At 31.6% G+C, this 19,092-nt stretch overlaps 2 protein-coding genes across 4 annotated transcripts in view; both read left to right on the plus strand.

Moving 5' to 3' along the window:
• The window catches only part of Trpgamma (Transient receptor potential cation channel gamma), a 249,720-nt gene extending 242,258 nt beyond the window's left edge, over positions 1-7,462 (plus strand). Inside the window, exons 18-23 of one of the 3 annotated variants that reach the window (XR_013007620.1) lie at positions 3-162; positions 1,802-1,989; positions 4,887-5,107; positions 5,162-5,312; positions 6,197-6,427; positions 6,489-6,592. Coding sequence is in view for 2 of the 3 variants with exons in the window: in XM_076417087.1 (XP_076273202.1) it covers positions 3-162; positions 1,802-1,989; positions 4,887-5,107; positions 5,162-5,312; positions 6,197-6,366 (890 nt within the window). In the remaining variant the exon portion in view is untranslated. Of the gene's footprint in view, positions 1-2; positions 163-1,801; positions 1,990-4,886; positions 5,108-5,161; positions 5,313-6,196 lie in introns of all 3 variants that reach the window. The other 2 variants (XM_076417087.1, XM_076417086.1) reach the window with 2 other exon arrangements.
• A 10,205-nt stretch (positions 7,463-17,667) lies between these two features.
• The window catches only part of LOC143204963 (kielin/chordin-like protein), a 42,123-nt gene continuing 40,698 nt past the window's right edge, over positions 17,668-19,092 (plus strand). Inside the window, exon 1 of the mRNA XM_076417919.1 lies at positions 17,668-17,819. The gene's annotated coding sequence lies outside the window, so the exon portion shown is untranslated. The remainder of the gene's footprint in view (positions 17,820-19,092) is intronic.

Here is a 19,092-nt window from a genome sequence, read left to right on the forward strand (position 1 = left end):
AGGTCATCATCATGAAGGTCATCACTACGAGTTCTTCGGTTCAACAATCTCTGGTATATTCAATTCAACTTCGAGAAAGCTTTTACATCATAGCAGTACAGTGTCATCTAGCCAGGGAAATATAAATGAGGGTCATGGACACAATCAAAGAAGCGTAGACAGGTAATATAATTCTAATCATTTATTTCTTTACTATTCATTTCTTTTTTATCAGCACATTATTTTAGACGGTTACTATTTTTTTAATAACATATGTGACCAAGAACAATTTAAATCTTATTGTATTTATTAAATAATAACAAAACTATCTCTATTTCTGGTGTAAGTTGATCAAACCCACTAATACTTCCAATAGTATATGACATTGATGACGTGGAAATCATGAAAGATAACTCCACCACTACATTATTGGGATGCGCATAATATGCTTAAGATTCTTTACCACTTTTATTGCGGAATAAATAAAAATACCCTTCAAATGAGCAATTAGATCCAATCCTCAATACTACAAAATGTAAAACAAAAGATGATAAGAGCGAAAAAATTTCCTAACTGTATTACCTCAAAACCACATTAGGAGGATACTAAAAAAATGTGATATCAACATTATATTCAAATACACAATATTCCAAAATCCTTTAGTTTCCAAAATTAGCGTATCGATCTTAGTCACAAAATCATCTCAAAAGAATTGAGCGAAGTTTATCTCCAGCTTGGACCTTGTAACTCCGCAAATCCACGAGTAGTAGTAGTGAAGCCAAGAAGAAGATGTTAAAAAGGCCTGTTTAAGAGCGACGGTAAATAGATCTGTAGGTAATTGTTTTAACAAGTTTTCAGTGTTTAAATCGAATCTCGGACTTTCTTTTGATTCAGATTTATTCTTATCTTCTTGCATAGTTTATTTTGGATTAGTGTTCGTTTTTGGATTTTAAGTTAAAGATTATAAGATTGGAGATAAGATATACTTTAGCCAAATGTTTGGCAAAGAGTTCAGCTTTTTGTTCAGTATTTTTAGTCTGTGGTTCATAGATACTTCTTATAAAAGGAGTAGATATCGCAGGACTCTTAATTTTCTTGGTTGCCCTCCAGAGTGGACATTCAAACTCTTTATATCCTTATAGCTATTAGAGGCTCATCACTAGTTCTTATTTCTGCTTTTGCATTATTGTTAATTATGTTCTTGTTAGAGTGGCAATAAATTAGGAGCCTAATTTATTGCCACTCTCTTCTGATTTTCTATTTTTTTTTTTACTGATTCTCCTGTTTCTGCTGAACAATTAACATATTTACTTACGTGCGTAATTACTTTGCACATTTTTAGGTAATCCCTAAAAACTATTAGCTCGTTATTCTATATTTTGCGCTGTTAAGACTGGATCGTAAGTTGATGTTGTACCGGAGATTCATTCAAACAATCAATAGTTTTACTTGTAAATATTCTGCTTGAAATATCCACCCCAATGGATCTGAAATAGTTTAAACTTATTTTGAAACCACATATTTTAAAAGACACTAGAAACTACTATCAATATTCTAATCAATAAAATTGTTACTCATATATTACACCCAACACGTCCGATATTATTCATTTTTCGCTTTACTTTTTTAACATTGGACGATACCAGACAGTTTAACCGAAACTTATTACCACGGTTTAGCCCATCGCTCATAGATGTTTCTTTCGTATTAGAGAAAAATAGGGACCGTACTAAAAAAGACAAAGTGGCTTCTCATCGTATCTGGAGCGTAATAAAAGCGATTCGTACGTGAAAGCTATTTTAACAGGCGTAATTTCCCTTAGGTTACATTTAAAGAGGAGCCATTCCCACAAAAGACGTTGGGGTACATTAATTGAAGCGGCCAAGACTGCGAAAGTTTCGCGTTTGATGGGCCGCTCCAGATCGGAGGATTCGGTTTGCAATAATTGTCGGGAGAGCGGTCACAATCACAGCCACAGTCACAGCAATAGTCCAGCGTCTGATGAAAATGGTAAGCTGATCTATTTTCTTATTTATTATATTAAATTTCAACAGACACAATCAATATATTAAGTCAGCTTAATATATTGATATACAGAATAATTTCCATTGGTTTAGGCTTTCCATAGACAGCTGTAAAATATTATATCTCTAGTACAAGTCCTTCAGTAAAGCCATATCTCTAAGTTATAAAAAAAATTTAATTCCAGCTATAGTTTAAACAACATTTTCCAAAAAATATATAAGAGCTATATTTTAAAACCTATAACCTAATCTTCGCTTTTATTAAATTTCATAGATGGGTATATAAATGGAAAATATCTTAAGATTTCTAATCAAGCTTCTTTTGATAATATATGAATATATTTTTATGAGAAATAGAATTAAAATACTAACTTTAGTACACGAGGAATATTGTTGGAGATATTGGTGAATTTATACTTTAAATAATATCTTACAAAAAATAAATCTGTGACATATATTAAAAGCTACAGTGAATAGAAGAAACACGATTCACGATTCATGATTTTAATCATCAAATTTAACATAAGTGATTTTTTTCATCAATTAATCTTTGGTTTTGTTAAAGTTACAAGAGATCTTCTGAAAATAGCGAAAGCTTCTCAGTTTTTCTGAGTGTATGTATGGAAAAAATGCAATATAACCTAGAGTTTCTAATCGAGCTGATACATTACTATTACGCGAACATTCAGATGAGAAATAGGATGAAAATGCCAACTTTATGCATTTAAATAGTACCAACAACAGTTAAAATATCTATGAATTAATGGTTAAAAAAATATACTGCGAAAAATAAATGAGTGCTTTGTTTATAACCTATAATGTATAGGAAAACAACGATTATAATGGGGAACAAACAAAAAGCGCGTTACAATGAAGTGGGTTATTTTGAAAATTAATTTTTCTATCTGCATAATTTTCAAAGAATTTGCTTTAAATGGTCGAGCATTAGCAATAACCTTATCGGAATTATATAGGAAATATATTTCGAGAATATAATCTTTAGAGTTTAAACTAAAGTAAAAACTAAACTTAAAAGTCTTACACAACCAATTTAATGTAACAGGAATGTTACAGGCAAAAAACTGAAAAACTTGGAAAAACTTAAACTAAAACTTATGACCGAAGAACGCTGGCGAAAGGGAAACTTATCATGCTTTAAAATATTATTAAAAGCTTTACAGTCCGAAAAAACATGAGAGTTTTTTTTATTTATTAAAACTAATAAATAAGTACCAATTAAATTTAATCTGACTTAACCTACTAACAAACAAGCTACAACTAAGCTTTTTTGTACTGAACCACTTAGCATAGAAATATTTACAAGATGTGAAGATTTATTTCCATTAACGACGTCTAATGGCATTATACACCTTTAGAAATCTGCACTTTTCCTTCCTGACAAGGTTCTGGAGTCTTTTTCGTTGGGAATCGGCAAATCTTCTACTACTGACTGACTAATACTGAGATTTTGCTTCATTTCATTTTATTTGCCATTTTTTACACCAGATGGCAACTTTATCAAGAAAAGATTCAGGTTTCCGTGTTGAGCTCTCTACAGGCTCTGCTACTGCTAATATTACCGTGTCATCAGCAAAGGTAGCGGTTGTGCTATATGATGTTGTCTGTTGATTTAATAGCACTGGCCCAACCAACACACTTCCGAGATCAGAGTATTCCTTCATGTTTAACATAGAAGTATCAATTAACCAAATAAGATTTTAATAGCAGGACCAAATGCTTAGGAATAAATGACTTTATTTTATATAGAAGGCCTCCATGTTGTAGTCTTTCTAAAGCCTGTGTAATATCAAGAAAGACAGCAAAGCACATACCTTTATTTTCTAGAGATTTTTCAATTATATCTGTACTTAGACATACTTGGTCAGTTGCGAGAGTATGTTAATGCAAAAAAATAATCTGAACAGGTTTAATCTAATTATAAAATACTAGCGACCCGCCCCGGCTTCGCACGGGTGCAATGCTGATACTAAATTAAATACACTACAGAAAAAATATGAACTTTGTATATAAAAACATAGCGGCCCGCTCCGACTTTGCACGGGCATAAAATATATATGCCTATGTCACTCAATGAAAACATGATTAAAATCGATCCATTATTTTTGGTTCATTCATTACTGCCCTTGGCCTGCACGCATTAAATTTGGAGTAAAACAATTCCTCTTCCCCTATACTTACTATGAAGATTTCCTGCTATCTTTGGAATATCTAAATTCATACAATTTTTATTACCTTACACATTTTTAAACGTAAATTTTAAATTTGTAATATCTCCGAAAATATTTGTTTAATTTACATGCTGTAAGGAACCATATTGATCTATATTAATTGCACACTGTATTTAAGGTACTTAATTCGATAAGGATCAATGCCGTATTGCTTAAAATACCTTCGTAAATAAGCCATTTTCTCACGTAAAAAGTAAACAATAAAAATGGTTAATGTGGGTTATCCCTAAAAGATAAACATATACCATCGCGGACTTTTTTGTAGACCTTTTTATGGTGTACAATACTGTAGTACATTAATTTGATCTAACTCGTAGGGTTAGGCAGCGTTTTTGCTAATTGCTAAATAAACCTAAAAAAATAGGTTAATTTACGACATCACGTTAGAAACCTCTAAAATTAGCAATGTTGCCTTAGTATATTATGCATGTATATAAACCTTCCTCTTGAATCACTCTATCTATTGAAAAAAACCGCATCAAAATCCGTTGCGTAGTTTTAAAGATTTAAGCGCACATAGGGATATAGGAACAGAAAAGGCGACTTTGTTTTATACTATGTAGTGATTATTAATTTCAATAAAATACTCAAAGATATACAAGATATTAGAAACTAACAACCACTGATGTTTCAGAATCTCTAAGTCAGTCTGACTCGAACCCCAGCATTGATGTAACCATGAGCCGTGAATCAGCTGAACCGCCGGAGCCAGAACTGCACGGATTGGCCCATGGACTGGCGCTGCTGAAGAAGAAACGGAAAAAGTTCTCGGCCTCCAGGAACACCAGTCCCATCGTGATGCCGCCGAGTTCCATCAGCGAGAGCATCAGCAAGAAACTGTATCTCACGAAAAAGGTGACGCTGTTATAGGATTACATTATAGAATGTCCGTCTGAAGGATGTCTCCAGTTTCCGCAGGTGCTGAAACGGGCTTCCAGTGTGCCAACTAGGGTACCTGAGGTGAGTCAGCTGGCTGGACGTCATGAAAAGGCCCAATCTCAGCAGGATTCCATCGAAATCACACCAGTTGGTGGATCGAATACCACTCCATCTAATACAGGTACGTAATAATAAGTTAAGGTAAAAATAATATCGGCTTTTACTTATAAATAGTTTTAAAATCGCGTCTATCTAATACAATGTTTAGTCAGTGAAGTCGTACTATAGCGTGTTCGAAATGTAACAGCCCATAGAACAGTCTACATATAGAGGTTCAAAACGGAAGCTTCGAAACTAACATATACATGAGGCAACCTTTTAACTAAACTTAACAAAAGAAAACATCTTCAAAAGCTCCATGTCTACTCTTGTGATAGTGAGCTTCCAACTTTCTCTACGCAATCTAAAGAAAGATAATTACATAGAGTAGACGACAAACGATATATATATATATATATATATATATATATATATATATATATATATATATATATATATATATATATATATATATCATGGTTGACATAATAAAAAACAATAACGAATCTGACAATTGGTGTTTAACAAATATAGACAACTTTTCATTAGGTTAAAAGGTTTCAATAGGTCAATTTTGAAAGAGAATATATTAGAATATTTGTGTTATACTTGAATAATTGGAAACAAGTTTACAATATAATGTGAAAATTTGAACACATATAAATTTTGGCTGCTACATTTACTAATACAAAACTGAAAAGCAGATTGACAGTTCGAAGCGGTATGTAGACGTATTTATGCGATATGAAAAGGATTTGCTACACCAATATGTCACGATAGATGAAACATTTATACTGTACTATATACCTGGTCTAAAAAAGAAAGATATCCAACCCAACAAAAGGCCAAAAAATGTTATCCTTGGTTAAACCGGGGACTTATTCAATGTAATGTTTTATATTGTGTATTAAGAATTTTATTTCGCAAGAGAAAGTCTTTACTTAACCAAACGAAACGATTTCGCAGGCCCAAATGACTCCTTCAAAGAACCCCTACTATACACATCATCATCCAGCAACCCGGCAACCGGATCCACCCAGACACCCGAAGAAGACGTCAAACAAAATCCACACTCGCTTCCCAAGCTGCCCGGCGTCATCCCGCTAAGCGGACAGAACAACGCAGGATGGCTCTAATCGATTCAAACACTTCACCATAGACTAGCGTTTAAGATTACTGAATAACGATTAAGATTAAGTGAGAACCGTCAACAGGTTTATTATTATTATAATTTATTCTTCCGTCGTTATTCTTCCAGAACGTCGATACTTAGTTGTATTAAATTAAAAAAAAACAACGTAAACGTAAGAAAATTTCATATGAATAACGACACAAACGAAAACTTGGAATTGTTAAAGGACCACATACACGTTTAAGACAGGGTTAATATCCTTATATCCCGCATAGATGCCCCCATCGTTTATTTCATCAAGACCCGCCATTTTTTTACGATGGTCCCAGCTTTCTGCAGGAATTATCTAACCCAACAATGTAAATCAACGTAGTAAAGAACGTCTTCCAGGTCACCTAACTAAACAAATACAAGAAAGAAGAAGATGTAAAAAATAATGTCATAAAAGTTTTGTTTAAAAGTGTATTTATATTTATAATACAGCCAGACCAATGTACGCCATTAATATTTATGACGTCAGCATGTCGCAATGTTGCCGCGTCAACTTAGAATTTCGGTTTCAATGTTTCAAAAATTTTGCAGACATTTGGCAACATAGTCCACCAGTACCAGCATATAATAAATATACAATTAAATCTTGTTAAAATAGAATGTATCTTTAAAATAAAATGTTGAATATAAAATAAAGATAACTGTACAACCAATACAGTAAAAGGTTAACGGAAATTGTCGGTTAGATAATTCATGAGCTATTTTTTAAAACTCATTTAATTTATTTTACAAGCTGCTAAATAAATACGAAAACTACTAAGAGTAAGTTGTACATATTTAAAAAAAAAACGAGGCCTTTTTACATTGAAGAAAATGCAAAATATAGTAATTTATAGATTTAGCGACAAACTAGACAAATTAACAGATGATCTGTTTAGTGTTAAACGAGGTGAAAACATAAAAATAAATATATATATTATCAGTGTAAACGTTTACCATTAATAAAAACTTGTCAAAACGAAGGGGGGACTTCGTAAGTTTTTATTAGTAATTTCGGTAAAGTATCGTGCCTTTGAGTTAGATTTTCTTAACTACTAACTAAAAAAAAAGAATTAAATATCCGCCATATGTACCCGAAGACTTTAGAACTATATATTTGATGATATTTAGGAGCATGATGTCGTTAAAGACCGAAGCGTTAACGTTAGGAAAGGTTTCTGTTCGAAATATTTAAATTAGTTCTTAGTAAGGTAACTGTCCGAATAGGTTATAGGCATATTTATATAAATTACCGGTAGATGTCTAGCAAACTCGTATTTTATGTAGGTGATTTGTTACCAAAGATTAACCAATTTAAAAGAGGCGTCAGTAATTCCAGAAATCCATCCGTATAGTAATTGTGCTGTTAAATATTAAATTATATTTTTAACATTTCGACGTAATTTGTAAAACTTGAAAAAACACTCGTTTAACGAAAAACCCTTACGAATTTTGTTATTTTATTCAGTTAGCTAATGAGTATCCGCATTTTTCTAATAAAAACGTATAGAATTAAAACTATAACAATAAGAGAAAAAGAAATGCGAATCATAGCCACATAAATTGTGTACGACGAAATAATAGGAATCGATAGCCAGTGATATAAATTATGATTAGACCTATTATTAATAAACCTCCTGTTATTTTGATACTTTTTATATATTTAATAATATTGCATTATTCTTCGTTTTAGTACTTTGAAGTTGGTAACTTGTCCTCGTAACACATCTTTCTTAGCATATAGCAATTTATACAGCAAATGTTTATCAAAACTACATCAAATATGTTGCTTAGCTTTATTTCTATAGAAATAAAGAGTCATTCTAATCCTTCAGTATATAATCCCCAACAAAAAGCAAATTTTGGAATATGGAATAATTTCTAATAAATTTTCAGATAATTATCTAATTTCAAAATGAACAAATCTACTTTATCTCTTTATATAATAACTTAATAAAAAAAAAGACAAAGAAAACACATATTGACGAATATGAAAATATATAAATGATGGTATATGCTAAACATAAATGAGCATAGCTAAAATATAACAAGCATAGGCTTACCATAATTACTAATAGATATCTTAGATCCACTATTAATTTAGTTCTATTCTACCAATTATTTTCGGAAGTGCAAACAATATGTTTTTTTAGCTGAAGTTCCATGTGATAGCTGAAAAACTTGTGAGTTTTTGTACAGGTATAACATTTGGCTTTCTTTCTTAACAGTAACTGTTTAACACTATATTTTAATACAAATATAAGTATAATATAATAAACAAAGTGCATATCATAGTAGCAGAAATTATGCGTAATGAAATAATATATAAAAACCAAGGTGACTATTAAAGAAACTTCAATCTCTATACATTTATATGCTTGATGATGTTTACTGTGATGCGTGGTTTAATCAAGAAAATGTTCCTTGTTATATTTTCAAATTGGCATTGATGTTTTATGTCAGTATCTCCAGTGATTTACTGTAAATACGACTCTTAATCAAGATCTTTATTTTACTTTACTTTATCACTCACTTTATTATAGGTTTTAATATGTGCTACAAAGCTAGTAACTTGCTGCTTTCGTTCTATTGATAGAGATACATGAAGGTTACCGTTGTCATTTCAAAATCAACACTTATATTTCTTTACATAATTAAGTAAAAAATCACAAGAAAAACACAACATTTGCTCGGCACAAAACGTTTTTAATTACACAAATTCCCAACGAAGCATTGTTCATCTAGTAACTATTTTTCTGAAGATGTCTCCTAGACATGCTCCTCCTGCAAATATGCTGACGTGTTCTTTCACTATATATATCTCCAAATCTTATTAGATATTAATATTTTAAATTATATTCCTGAGGAAACCAATAGAGCTAACCTTATTTTATTTTGAGCTCATTTATTTTATTACTTCCTTTTAAATTGGACATCTAATATCATTTTGTATTATTTGGTGCTACTGAAGCACGTGGTTTTTTAAATATTTTGTTGGTGTGTATGCATTATTTGATTCACCCTATTATTTAATCGCTTCATTGACGTTTATATATGAATATTCCTTGGCTCTTCTTGACTGTTTTTCAACCGTGGCTATTATGGTTCCTTTATATTTAAATATATCACTAATATAGAGTAGACAAAAATAGGATGTTTAAGGTTACCTGCAAATCCAAAGATATTACTACTAAAATAGATACGAAAAATGCTGGTATTCATTAGACAACTCCTATTTACAAATCATGTTCCTCCTCAAGTAAGAGCATAGCGTCAATCTTGAGATAAACGTTGGTAGAATACACCACATACACAATAATATTATTCAGCCATGCTTCTCATGTATGAAGTACGAGAGTTCACTTTCAATTATGGTTCCTGTTAACTGTAGTTCGAAGCAGAAAACTCGAGAGCCATAGAAGAAGAGGTAGTGAAATATTGTAACGATAAAACTAGTAGTGAACGAGAATAATATTATATCGCCTAAAATGTAAAACAATAAATTTAGATTATTACTACTTATGCAAGACGAAAACATTGTGTACGCACAAAGAATCCATTCTGTATACATTTAATTTTAGTGATCACATCGGCTAAGTTATATCGATAGTTGGTAACGTACGTTGGCTTCTTCCAAGAGGGAATAAATCGTCTAAACCGTTATGTTTGCGCTTACTTTTAAAGACTATTTATGAGAAGAGTTTCTTTTTCTGTTCCGTGGAATTGTTATAATTAAGACGGATCCCTGAAGTATTTTCGTTAATGTGTTTCAGTATCGTTAGTTGAATCAAGAGTATGTATGTTTGTTGTCAATATTATAAGATTTTTAATAAATATATAGTTAATACTAAGATGGTTGTGTTTAATTTTTATACTCCCTTATAAACAAATTTGCAAAACTGAGATGAAAACATTTATAATCGTTTTAGATAAAATACATCTATATAGGTATGCTGCAAAATATCGATATAACATTAATTGAAAAAAAAACTATATTGACACAACATTTTTGGTCACCAATATTTTACGATATTTTTTTTAATATAGATAGTTGTAAAGTTTACTATTGAACTGCTATTGGGCTTCATTGTAGAAATTAGGAATGTTTCAAATAAATATCGATAAAAGAAGTATCGATAAATTTCCCCACAATCAACATCTCTAACTCTATGGCAACTAATACCTTCTCGTTTGATTCGAATCACATAGAAGATTTTTTTGAGGAATGAGAAGAGCCAGATATCAGAAGAATAGAAATCTGCTGAATGTTCAAACAACAGGTAGGTTATTTTTTTACCTCAGTCATTTCAAAATCAACACTTATATTTCTTTACGTAATCAAGTGAAAAATCACAAGATAAACACAAAATTTGCTCGGCACAAAACTTTTTTAATTACACAAATTCCCAACGAAGCATTGTTCATCTAGTAACCATTTTTATGAAGATGTCTCCTAGAACCTCATTTCCCAGCAAATATGCTGACGTGTTCTTTCACTATAGATATCTCCAAATCTTATTAGGTATAAATATTTTAAATTATATTCGTGAGGAAACCAATAGAGCTACACTTATTTTATTTTGAGCTCATTTATTTTATTACTTCCTTTTAAATTGGACATCTAATATCATTCTGTATTATTTGGTGCTACTGAAGCTCGTGGTTTTTTAAATCTTTTGTTGGTGTGTGTGCATTGTTTGATTCACCCTATTATTTAATCGCTTCATTGACGTTTATATATGGATGTTCCTTGGCTCTGCCTGTTTTTTCAACCGTGGCTATTATGATTCCTTTATATTTAAATATATCACTAATATAGAGTAGGCAAAAATAGGATGTTTAAGGTTACCTGCAAATCCAAAGATATTACTACTAAAATAGATACGAAAAATGCTGGTATTCATTAGACAACTCCTATTTACAAAACATGTTCCTTCTCAAGTAAGAGCATAGCGTCAATCTTGAGATAAATGTTGGTAGAATATACCACATACACAATAATATTATTCAGCCATGCTTCTCATGTATGAAGTACGAGAGTTCACTTTCAATTATAGTTCCTGCTAACTGTAGTTCGAAGCAGAAAACTCGAGAGCCATAGAAGAAGAGGTAGTGAAATATTGTAACGATAAAACTAGTAGTGAACGAGAATAATATTATATCGCCTAAAATGTAAAACAATAAATTTAGATTATTACTACATATGCAAGACGAAAACATTGTGTACGCACAAAGAATCCATTCTGTATACATTTAATTTTAGTGATCACATCGGCTAAGTTATATCGATAGTTGGTAACGTACGTTGGCTTCTTCCAAGAGGGAATAAATCGTCTAAACCGTTATGTTTGCGCTTACTTTTAGAGACTATTTATGAGAAGAGTTTCTTTTTCTGTTCCGTGGAATTGTTATAATTAAGACGGATCCCTGAAGTATTTTCGTTAATGTGTTTCAGTATCGTTAGTTGAATCAAGAGTATGTATGTTTGTTGTCAATATTATAAGATTTTTAATAAATATATAGTTAATACTAAGATGGATTGTGTTTAATTTTTATACTCCCTTATAAACAAATTTGCGAAACTGAGAAATTATTCCAGAAATCCTCCAATTTGTTTAGATAGAATACATATAGGTATGCTGCAAAATATGGATATAACATTAATTGGAAAAAACAATATCGACACAACATTTTTGGTTACCAATTTTTTACGATATTTTTTTAATATAGATAGTTGTAAAATATACTATTGAACTGCTATTGGGCTTCATTGTAGAAATTAGGAATGTTGCAAAGAAATGTCGATAAAAGAAGTATCGATAAATTTCCCCACAATCAACATCTCTAACTCTATGGCAACTAATACCTTCTCGTTTGATTCGAATCACATAAGAGATTTTTTTGAGGAATGAGAAGAGCCAGATATCAGAAGAATAGAAATCTGCTGAATGTTCAAACAACAGGTAGGTTATTTTTATACCTCAGTCATTTCAAAATCAACACTTATATTTCTTTACGTAATCAAGTGAAAAATCACAAGATAAACACAAAATTTGCTCGGCACAAAACTTTTTTAATTACACAAATTCCCAACGAAGCATTGTTCATCTAGTAACCATTTTTATGAAGATGTCTCCTAGATCTTCATTTCCCAGCAAATATGCTGACGTGTTCTTTCACTATAGATATCTCCAAATCTTATTAGGTATTAATATTTTAAATTATATTCCTGAGGAAACCAATAGAGCTACACTTATTTTATTTTGAGCTCATTTATTTTATTACTTCCTTTTAAATTGGACATCTAATATCATTCTGTATTATTTGGTGCTACTGAAGCTCGTGGTTTTTTAAATATTTTATTGGTGTGCGTGCATTGTTTGATTCACCCTATTATTTAATCGCTTCATTGACGTTTATATATGCATGTTTCTTGGCTCTTCCTGACTATTTTTTCAACCGTGGCTATTATGATTCCTTTATATTTAAATATATCACTAATATGGAGCAGACAAAAATAGGATGTTTAAGGTTACCTGCAAATCCAAAGATGTTACTACTAAAATAGATACGAAAAATGCTGGTATTCATTAGACAACTCCTATTTACAAATCATGTTCCTCCTCAAGTAAGAGCATAGCGTCAATCTTGAGATAAACGTTGGTAGAATACACCACATACACAATAATATTATTCAGCCATGCTTCTCATGTATGAAGTACGAGAGTTCACTTTCAATTATGGTTCCTGTTAACTATAGTTCGAAGCAGAAAACTCGAGAGCCATAGAAGAAGAGGTAGTGAAATATTGTAACGATAAAACTAGTAGTGAACGAGAATATTATTATATCGCCTAAAATGTAAAACAATAAATTTAGATTATTACTACATATGCAAGACGAAAACATTGTGTACGCACAAAGAATCCATTCTGTATACATTTAATTTTAGTGATCACATCGGCTAAGTTATATCGATAGTTGGTAACGTACGTTGGCTTCTTCCAAGAGGGAATAAATCGTCTAAACCGTTATGTTTGCGCTTACTTTTAGAGACTATTTATGAGAAGAGTTTCTTTTTCTGTTCCGTGGAATTGTTATAATTAAGACGGATCCCTGAAGTATTTTCGTTAATGTGTTTCAGTATCGTTAGTTGAATCAAGAGTATGTATGTTTGTTGTCAATATTATAAGATTTTTAATAAATATATAGTTAATACTAAGATGATTGTGTTTAATTTTTATACTCCCTTATAAACAAATTTGCGAAACTGAGATGAAAACATTTATAATCGTTTTAGATAAAATACATCTATATATGTATGCTGCAAAATATCGATATAACATTAATTGAAAAAAAAACGATATTGACACAACATTTTTGGTCACCAATTTTTTACGATATTTTTTTTAATATAGATAGTTGTAAAGTTTACTATTGAACTGCTATTGGGCTTCATTGTAGAAATTAGGAATGTTGCAAAGAAATGTCGATAAAAGAAGTATCGATAAATTTCCCCACAATCAACATCTCTAACTCTATGGCAACTAATACCTTCTCGTTTGATTCGAATCACATAAAAGATTTTTTTGAGGAATGAGAAGAGCCAGATATTAGAAGGATAGAATAGAAATCTGCTGAATGTTCAAACAACAGGTAGGTTATTTTTATACTTAACATATTACACACTGTTCATGCATAAATCCAATACGATTAATAGATGATAACTAACAAGTATGAATTTGGGGATAACTTTCTTTTCAAGGAGAAAATTATTATTAGTGTTATAGTGATGTTAGGAATATTATAGGAATACTATGAGGCTTACATAACGCTGTCTATACCGAATAACTGGAATAAAATATTGTAATATGACCCATTATCATACTGAAATAATTTTTCAACAAGTAGAAAAACATTGACAAAAAGATAAAAAAAACAACGAAATAGACAACTATTCTTAATCTAGGGAAGAACAGCTATATTTTTTCACTATAATATGACTGTTTCTTTGCCATTTCTTTTAACATTTCCGAAATTTCAAAAATAGTGAAAATCCCAGTCATGTTATAGTGTTACTTTGTTAGGGTAAAGACTATATATGACTATGTTCTGTAGAACTTGAGGTATCATGTCAACTGTTTAGGATAAAGCAGTTTAAAGAAAAATGCGTTTCAAGTTTCATCTTTAGATACCGCGTTACTAAAACAGCTATATCTACGATAATTTCTTTTTATAAATCTCTTAGAACTTCAACAATCTGCTCGTGGGCAATAAGTATATTATATGATTTCCGTTATATAATATAACTATCCTGACATGTAGAAAATCGCTTCAGTAAGTGTAAAACTCACTCAATTTAACATACAATCCAGTGTGCCACACCTTATCGAAGGCCTGATATATATCGAGAATCTCCGAAAATAATTTAAATTTTGAAAATCCTCATAAGATCACCGTGTCCTGGGTTAAGCTTTGAAAAAAAGAAAAAAAAACAGTGTATCTAATCTCATAACATTAAATATCATTGAAATAATTCGATAATATTGCAGCAGCCACTAAAAATGCTGCTTAGACTGGAAATTTTTCAGCAAATACATTTCGTATTAGGCCATTTTAAAAATATTGCTAATATCCAAAACTTTACCGGTTTTTCTTAAGATATTAACCGAAACGGAAATGTACAAATCCCATCGAATGTAGAACAAATTTTCCGCCAAGATCATTACGCAAGCGATTGCGTCCTGACGGTAAAAAATTAATTTAATGTTTGCCGGTTGGTTGGTTGCGTCGTAAAAATCGCATTTCTCTGGTAAATTGATATTGCAAAACAGTAGAGGTGGCTATGTAAACAATGGAAATGCATCGATTACAAAAATAAATCGATTTCTATTCCAGTAAAGTTGTAATGTAATGATAATATTTAGTATCATTTTTATCTTATCTAGCTGTACCCGGCTTGATTTTCTATTTCACTATGTCGATGAGATGAATAAAAGAGACATAAAATCTTAACTCATCGGTTTTACCATAATAAAACATAGCAAACATTGATATATAACATTTTTTAACGGGTTTAATTAATAATTACACATTTTAAAAATAATTAACTTGCCTCAATACACTTTTTTGTTGAATAACTAAATAAAATATTAACAGACACAGACATAGTCTGCTTTCAGTATGAACGAACAAAAAATGGCGACAGGACGGTCCTCCTACTGTTACGATAGCCGCGGGCTCGAATCCTGCTGGGGAATGGTAGTAAATTTATATTTGTGATTGTTTAATATTTGTGATTGTCCTATGTAAGAGTGTAAAATTCGACAAGGAAAATGATCCCAGTCACGCCAGTAGCCAGGCTGGGTAAGACCGGATGTCTTCTGGGGTGATTTCTAGAGTTGGTCACTCGCCAGTCGGTAGGCTTAATGCCGAGGGCCGTGGTTCGGAGCCCACGTTAAAACTGTGTTAGATCCAGTCCAGAGAAACCACTAGTTGCTAAAAGGAGACCTTAAAAATATGTAAAAAAAGATAAGAACTTTAATACATCTTATTTAAATTGATAGCACCAAAGAAATTTGAAAAAGGGAAGGCGGTATAGGCAAATTGGATATATTTGCCAGGATATGTGTTGTATTCTCAATTAAGCTGTATTCTCAATTATCTTTTATTTACATTTTTATTGTTAATTATTTTTATTTATATATTTATATTTAATTATTTTCACTACATAGTATAAAACAAAGTCGCCTTTTCTGTCCCTATATCCCTATGTGCGCTTAAATCTTTAGAACTATGCAACGGATTTTGATGCGGTTTTTTTCAATAGATAGAGTGATTCAAGAGGAAGGTTTATATGTATAATACATGCATAATATACTAAGGCAACATTGCTAATTTTAGAGGTTTCTAACGTGATGTCGTAAATTAACCTATTTTTTTAAGCTTATTTAGCAATTAGCAAAAACGCTGCCTAACCCTACGAGTTAGATCAAATTAATGTACTACAGTATTGTACACCATAAAAAGGTCTACAAAAAAGTCCGCGATGGTATATGTTTATCTTTTAAGGATAACCCACATTAACCATTTTTATTGTTTACATTTTACGTGAGAAAATGGCTTATTTACGAAGCTATTTTAAGCAATACGACATTAATCCTTATCGAATTAAGTACCTTAAATACAGTGTGCAATTAATATAGATCAATATGGTTCCTTACAGCATGTAAATTAAACAAATATTTTCGGAGATATTACAAATTTAAAATTTGCGTTTAAAAATGTGTAATGTAATAAAAATTGTACGAATTTAGATATTCCAAAGATAGCAGGAAATCTTCATAGTAAGTATAGGGGAAGAGGAATTGTTTTACTCCAAATTTAATGCGTGCAGGCCAAGGGCAGTAATGTATGAACCAAAAATACTGGATCGATTTTAATCATGTTTTCATTGAGTGACATAGGCATATATATATATTTTATGCTCGTGCAAAGTCGGAGCGGGCCGCTATGTTTTTATATACAACGTTCATATTTTTTCTGTAGTGTATTTAATTTAGTATCAGCATTGCACCCGTGGGAAGCCGGGGCGGATCGCTAGTGTATTTATATACATTATATATAATGGGATGGCTTCCTAATAAAATATTTTCTTTACAGGTGTCTGTAATGGTAATTTAAACTAACCAATGAAATACAAATAAATAGCGTTCTCAGCACCTTCCTGCTAAAACCACGCAGACAATTCTGAAATCATATATGTTAAGTTAACACTCTTTATATTACCCTATGAATCAAACCACAACAACATTGAATATTAAATATGCAGTCTTGAGAATTTCATGGAAACTGTTTTATGTAGAGAAATGTCAAAACCGTCGTATAGGTTAGGTTATTTAACAGTTGTCTGTGTTGAGATTTCGTAATTTTACCAACAGGTATCGCTGATCACAACAGATGTTTATACAACAATATAGGCAACACCTGATGGCACAGCGCTGCCATAGGCTGAGACCATGGCTGTCAAGTTCAAAACAATCATGATGAGGTAAAAATAATAACCATTAATGAAGCGTTCTTTATTAATAAACACACCGTTTAAGCCATATCATCGTAATATTTATATTTCGTTAATTGTATCCGCATTTAAGCGATACTCGACTCCTTTCCGTCCACAAGGAAAACATCCACGGTCTATTTGGTCGATACGATGAGAGGGCGCACGCGCACTTCATAGAATGCCTCGCTCCGAGGTTAGAAAATAATCCCACTGTTGTCGATCCTTCATAGTTCGGTATACGCGTCTCTGCCTCGTCGGTATCGTGCTGAACGACGATGTTGCGACTTTGAAAAACGCGACGAAGAACAAGAAACGGACGTGCCGACCGACACACGAACCCCAGGACACCCAAATTCAAAAACGCCGGGTAAGACAGTCCGATTTTGATTTCGATTGTTTTATTGTTTTGGTGGATCGAGTAGGCCGCGACGGTCGCGTTTTATTGTTGTGTAGTCGTTCGCTGGTCAGAAACAAACATCAATGGTGTTAATTTAACGTCACCGGTGATGAATAAACTAATTACGTAACATAAAAAAAAGATTGTTTGATTTGGAGTCTATTTTTATCTCATTTGGCAAGTGACAAATTTAATTTTTAATTATTAACTTATATATAACGCAATAGTCATTAATATCAATTATTCGATAATTTATTATTTATCAGAAATTGGCCGATAAACTTTGAACTTAATTAATTAAAACGTATATTTGCTTATTATACGTCAATATTGCTTTTAGTGGTCGTTTAAACACACATTAAAATGTATAAAAAATATTGGGTTTATCTTATGTACGTCGAAAATAGCAATTTAAGGATTTGATGTTATTACTCGATCGTAAGAAAGAAAGAACGTGGAAATTATGTACTATATAGCAGCAGGAAATGTTATTTTCTTGATACTCTTGTATTAGAATAATCAAACGGATCAAATGATAATAATGTTCACTTGTACTTAAAAGTTAACTTTAAATACTTAAGCTTAAGTTAAGATCCTTATACACTTCAATCTTCAGATTTCCTGCGTGTTGTCCAGTAGCTTTATTGCCTCTATGTGGCCATGATCTAGTTTAAATCTTGGATAAGTTCTTAGATCCATTTGTTGTTCAGATCATCGTGTAGTTCTTCGTTGCTTACGTAGCCGTAAAAATTGACAATATTTTCGATTATTCTACTTGAGGAATCGGGCGTCCGCAAATGATATACTTAAGTTTACATTATTTCGCCGCAACGCAAAATTAACATGCGCAGATTTAGAACTATTAAGTCGTAATTTGAAGTCTCTAGTCTATTTGTCGATCTTGTTGACTTGTGTCTTTGGTCATAATAAACACCAAGAACTATTTCCTTTTTTATTAGGATATCAGCTGTGTACAACAGTTACAGGAATGATCTCAAAAACTCCAACTGAAATGGCATTCTTCATGAGAAATTCAACTTTCGTACGAAAAGATATGATTACAGAGGGTCTATGGTAACTTACACTCACCTTGTTAATTTTAACTACGTAAGCTTAAGTTAAGACGCTTAAGACGCAAAGTAACCTTATAATTATATAGTTTTATTAGAAAAATTGCATATTACCGTTGGCGGATATGTTAATATCCCTATTTCGCAATAATGTAAACATCTAAATAATATTT

This window comes from Rhynchophorus ferrugineus, unplaced genomic scaffold (assembly GCF_030347505.1).
Source record: "Rhynchophorus ferrugineus isolate W39M unplaced genomic scaffold, kcgeb_rfMv2 rfM11, whole genome shotgun sequence".
Lineage (NCBI taxonomy): Eukaryota > Metazoa > Arthropoda > Insecta > Coleoptera > Curculionidae > Rhynchophorus > Rhynchophorus ferrugineus.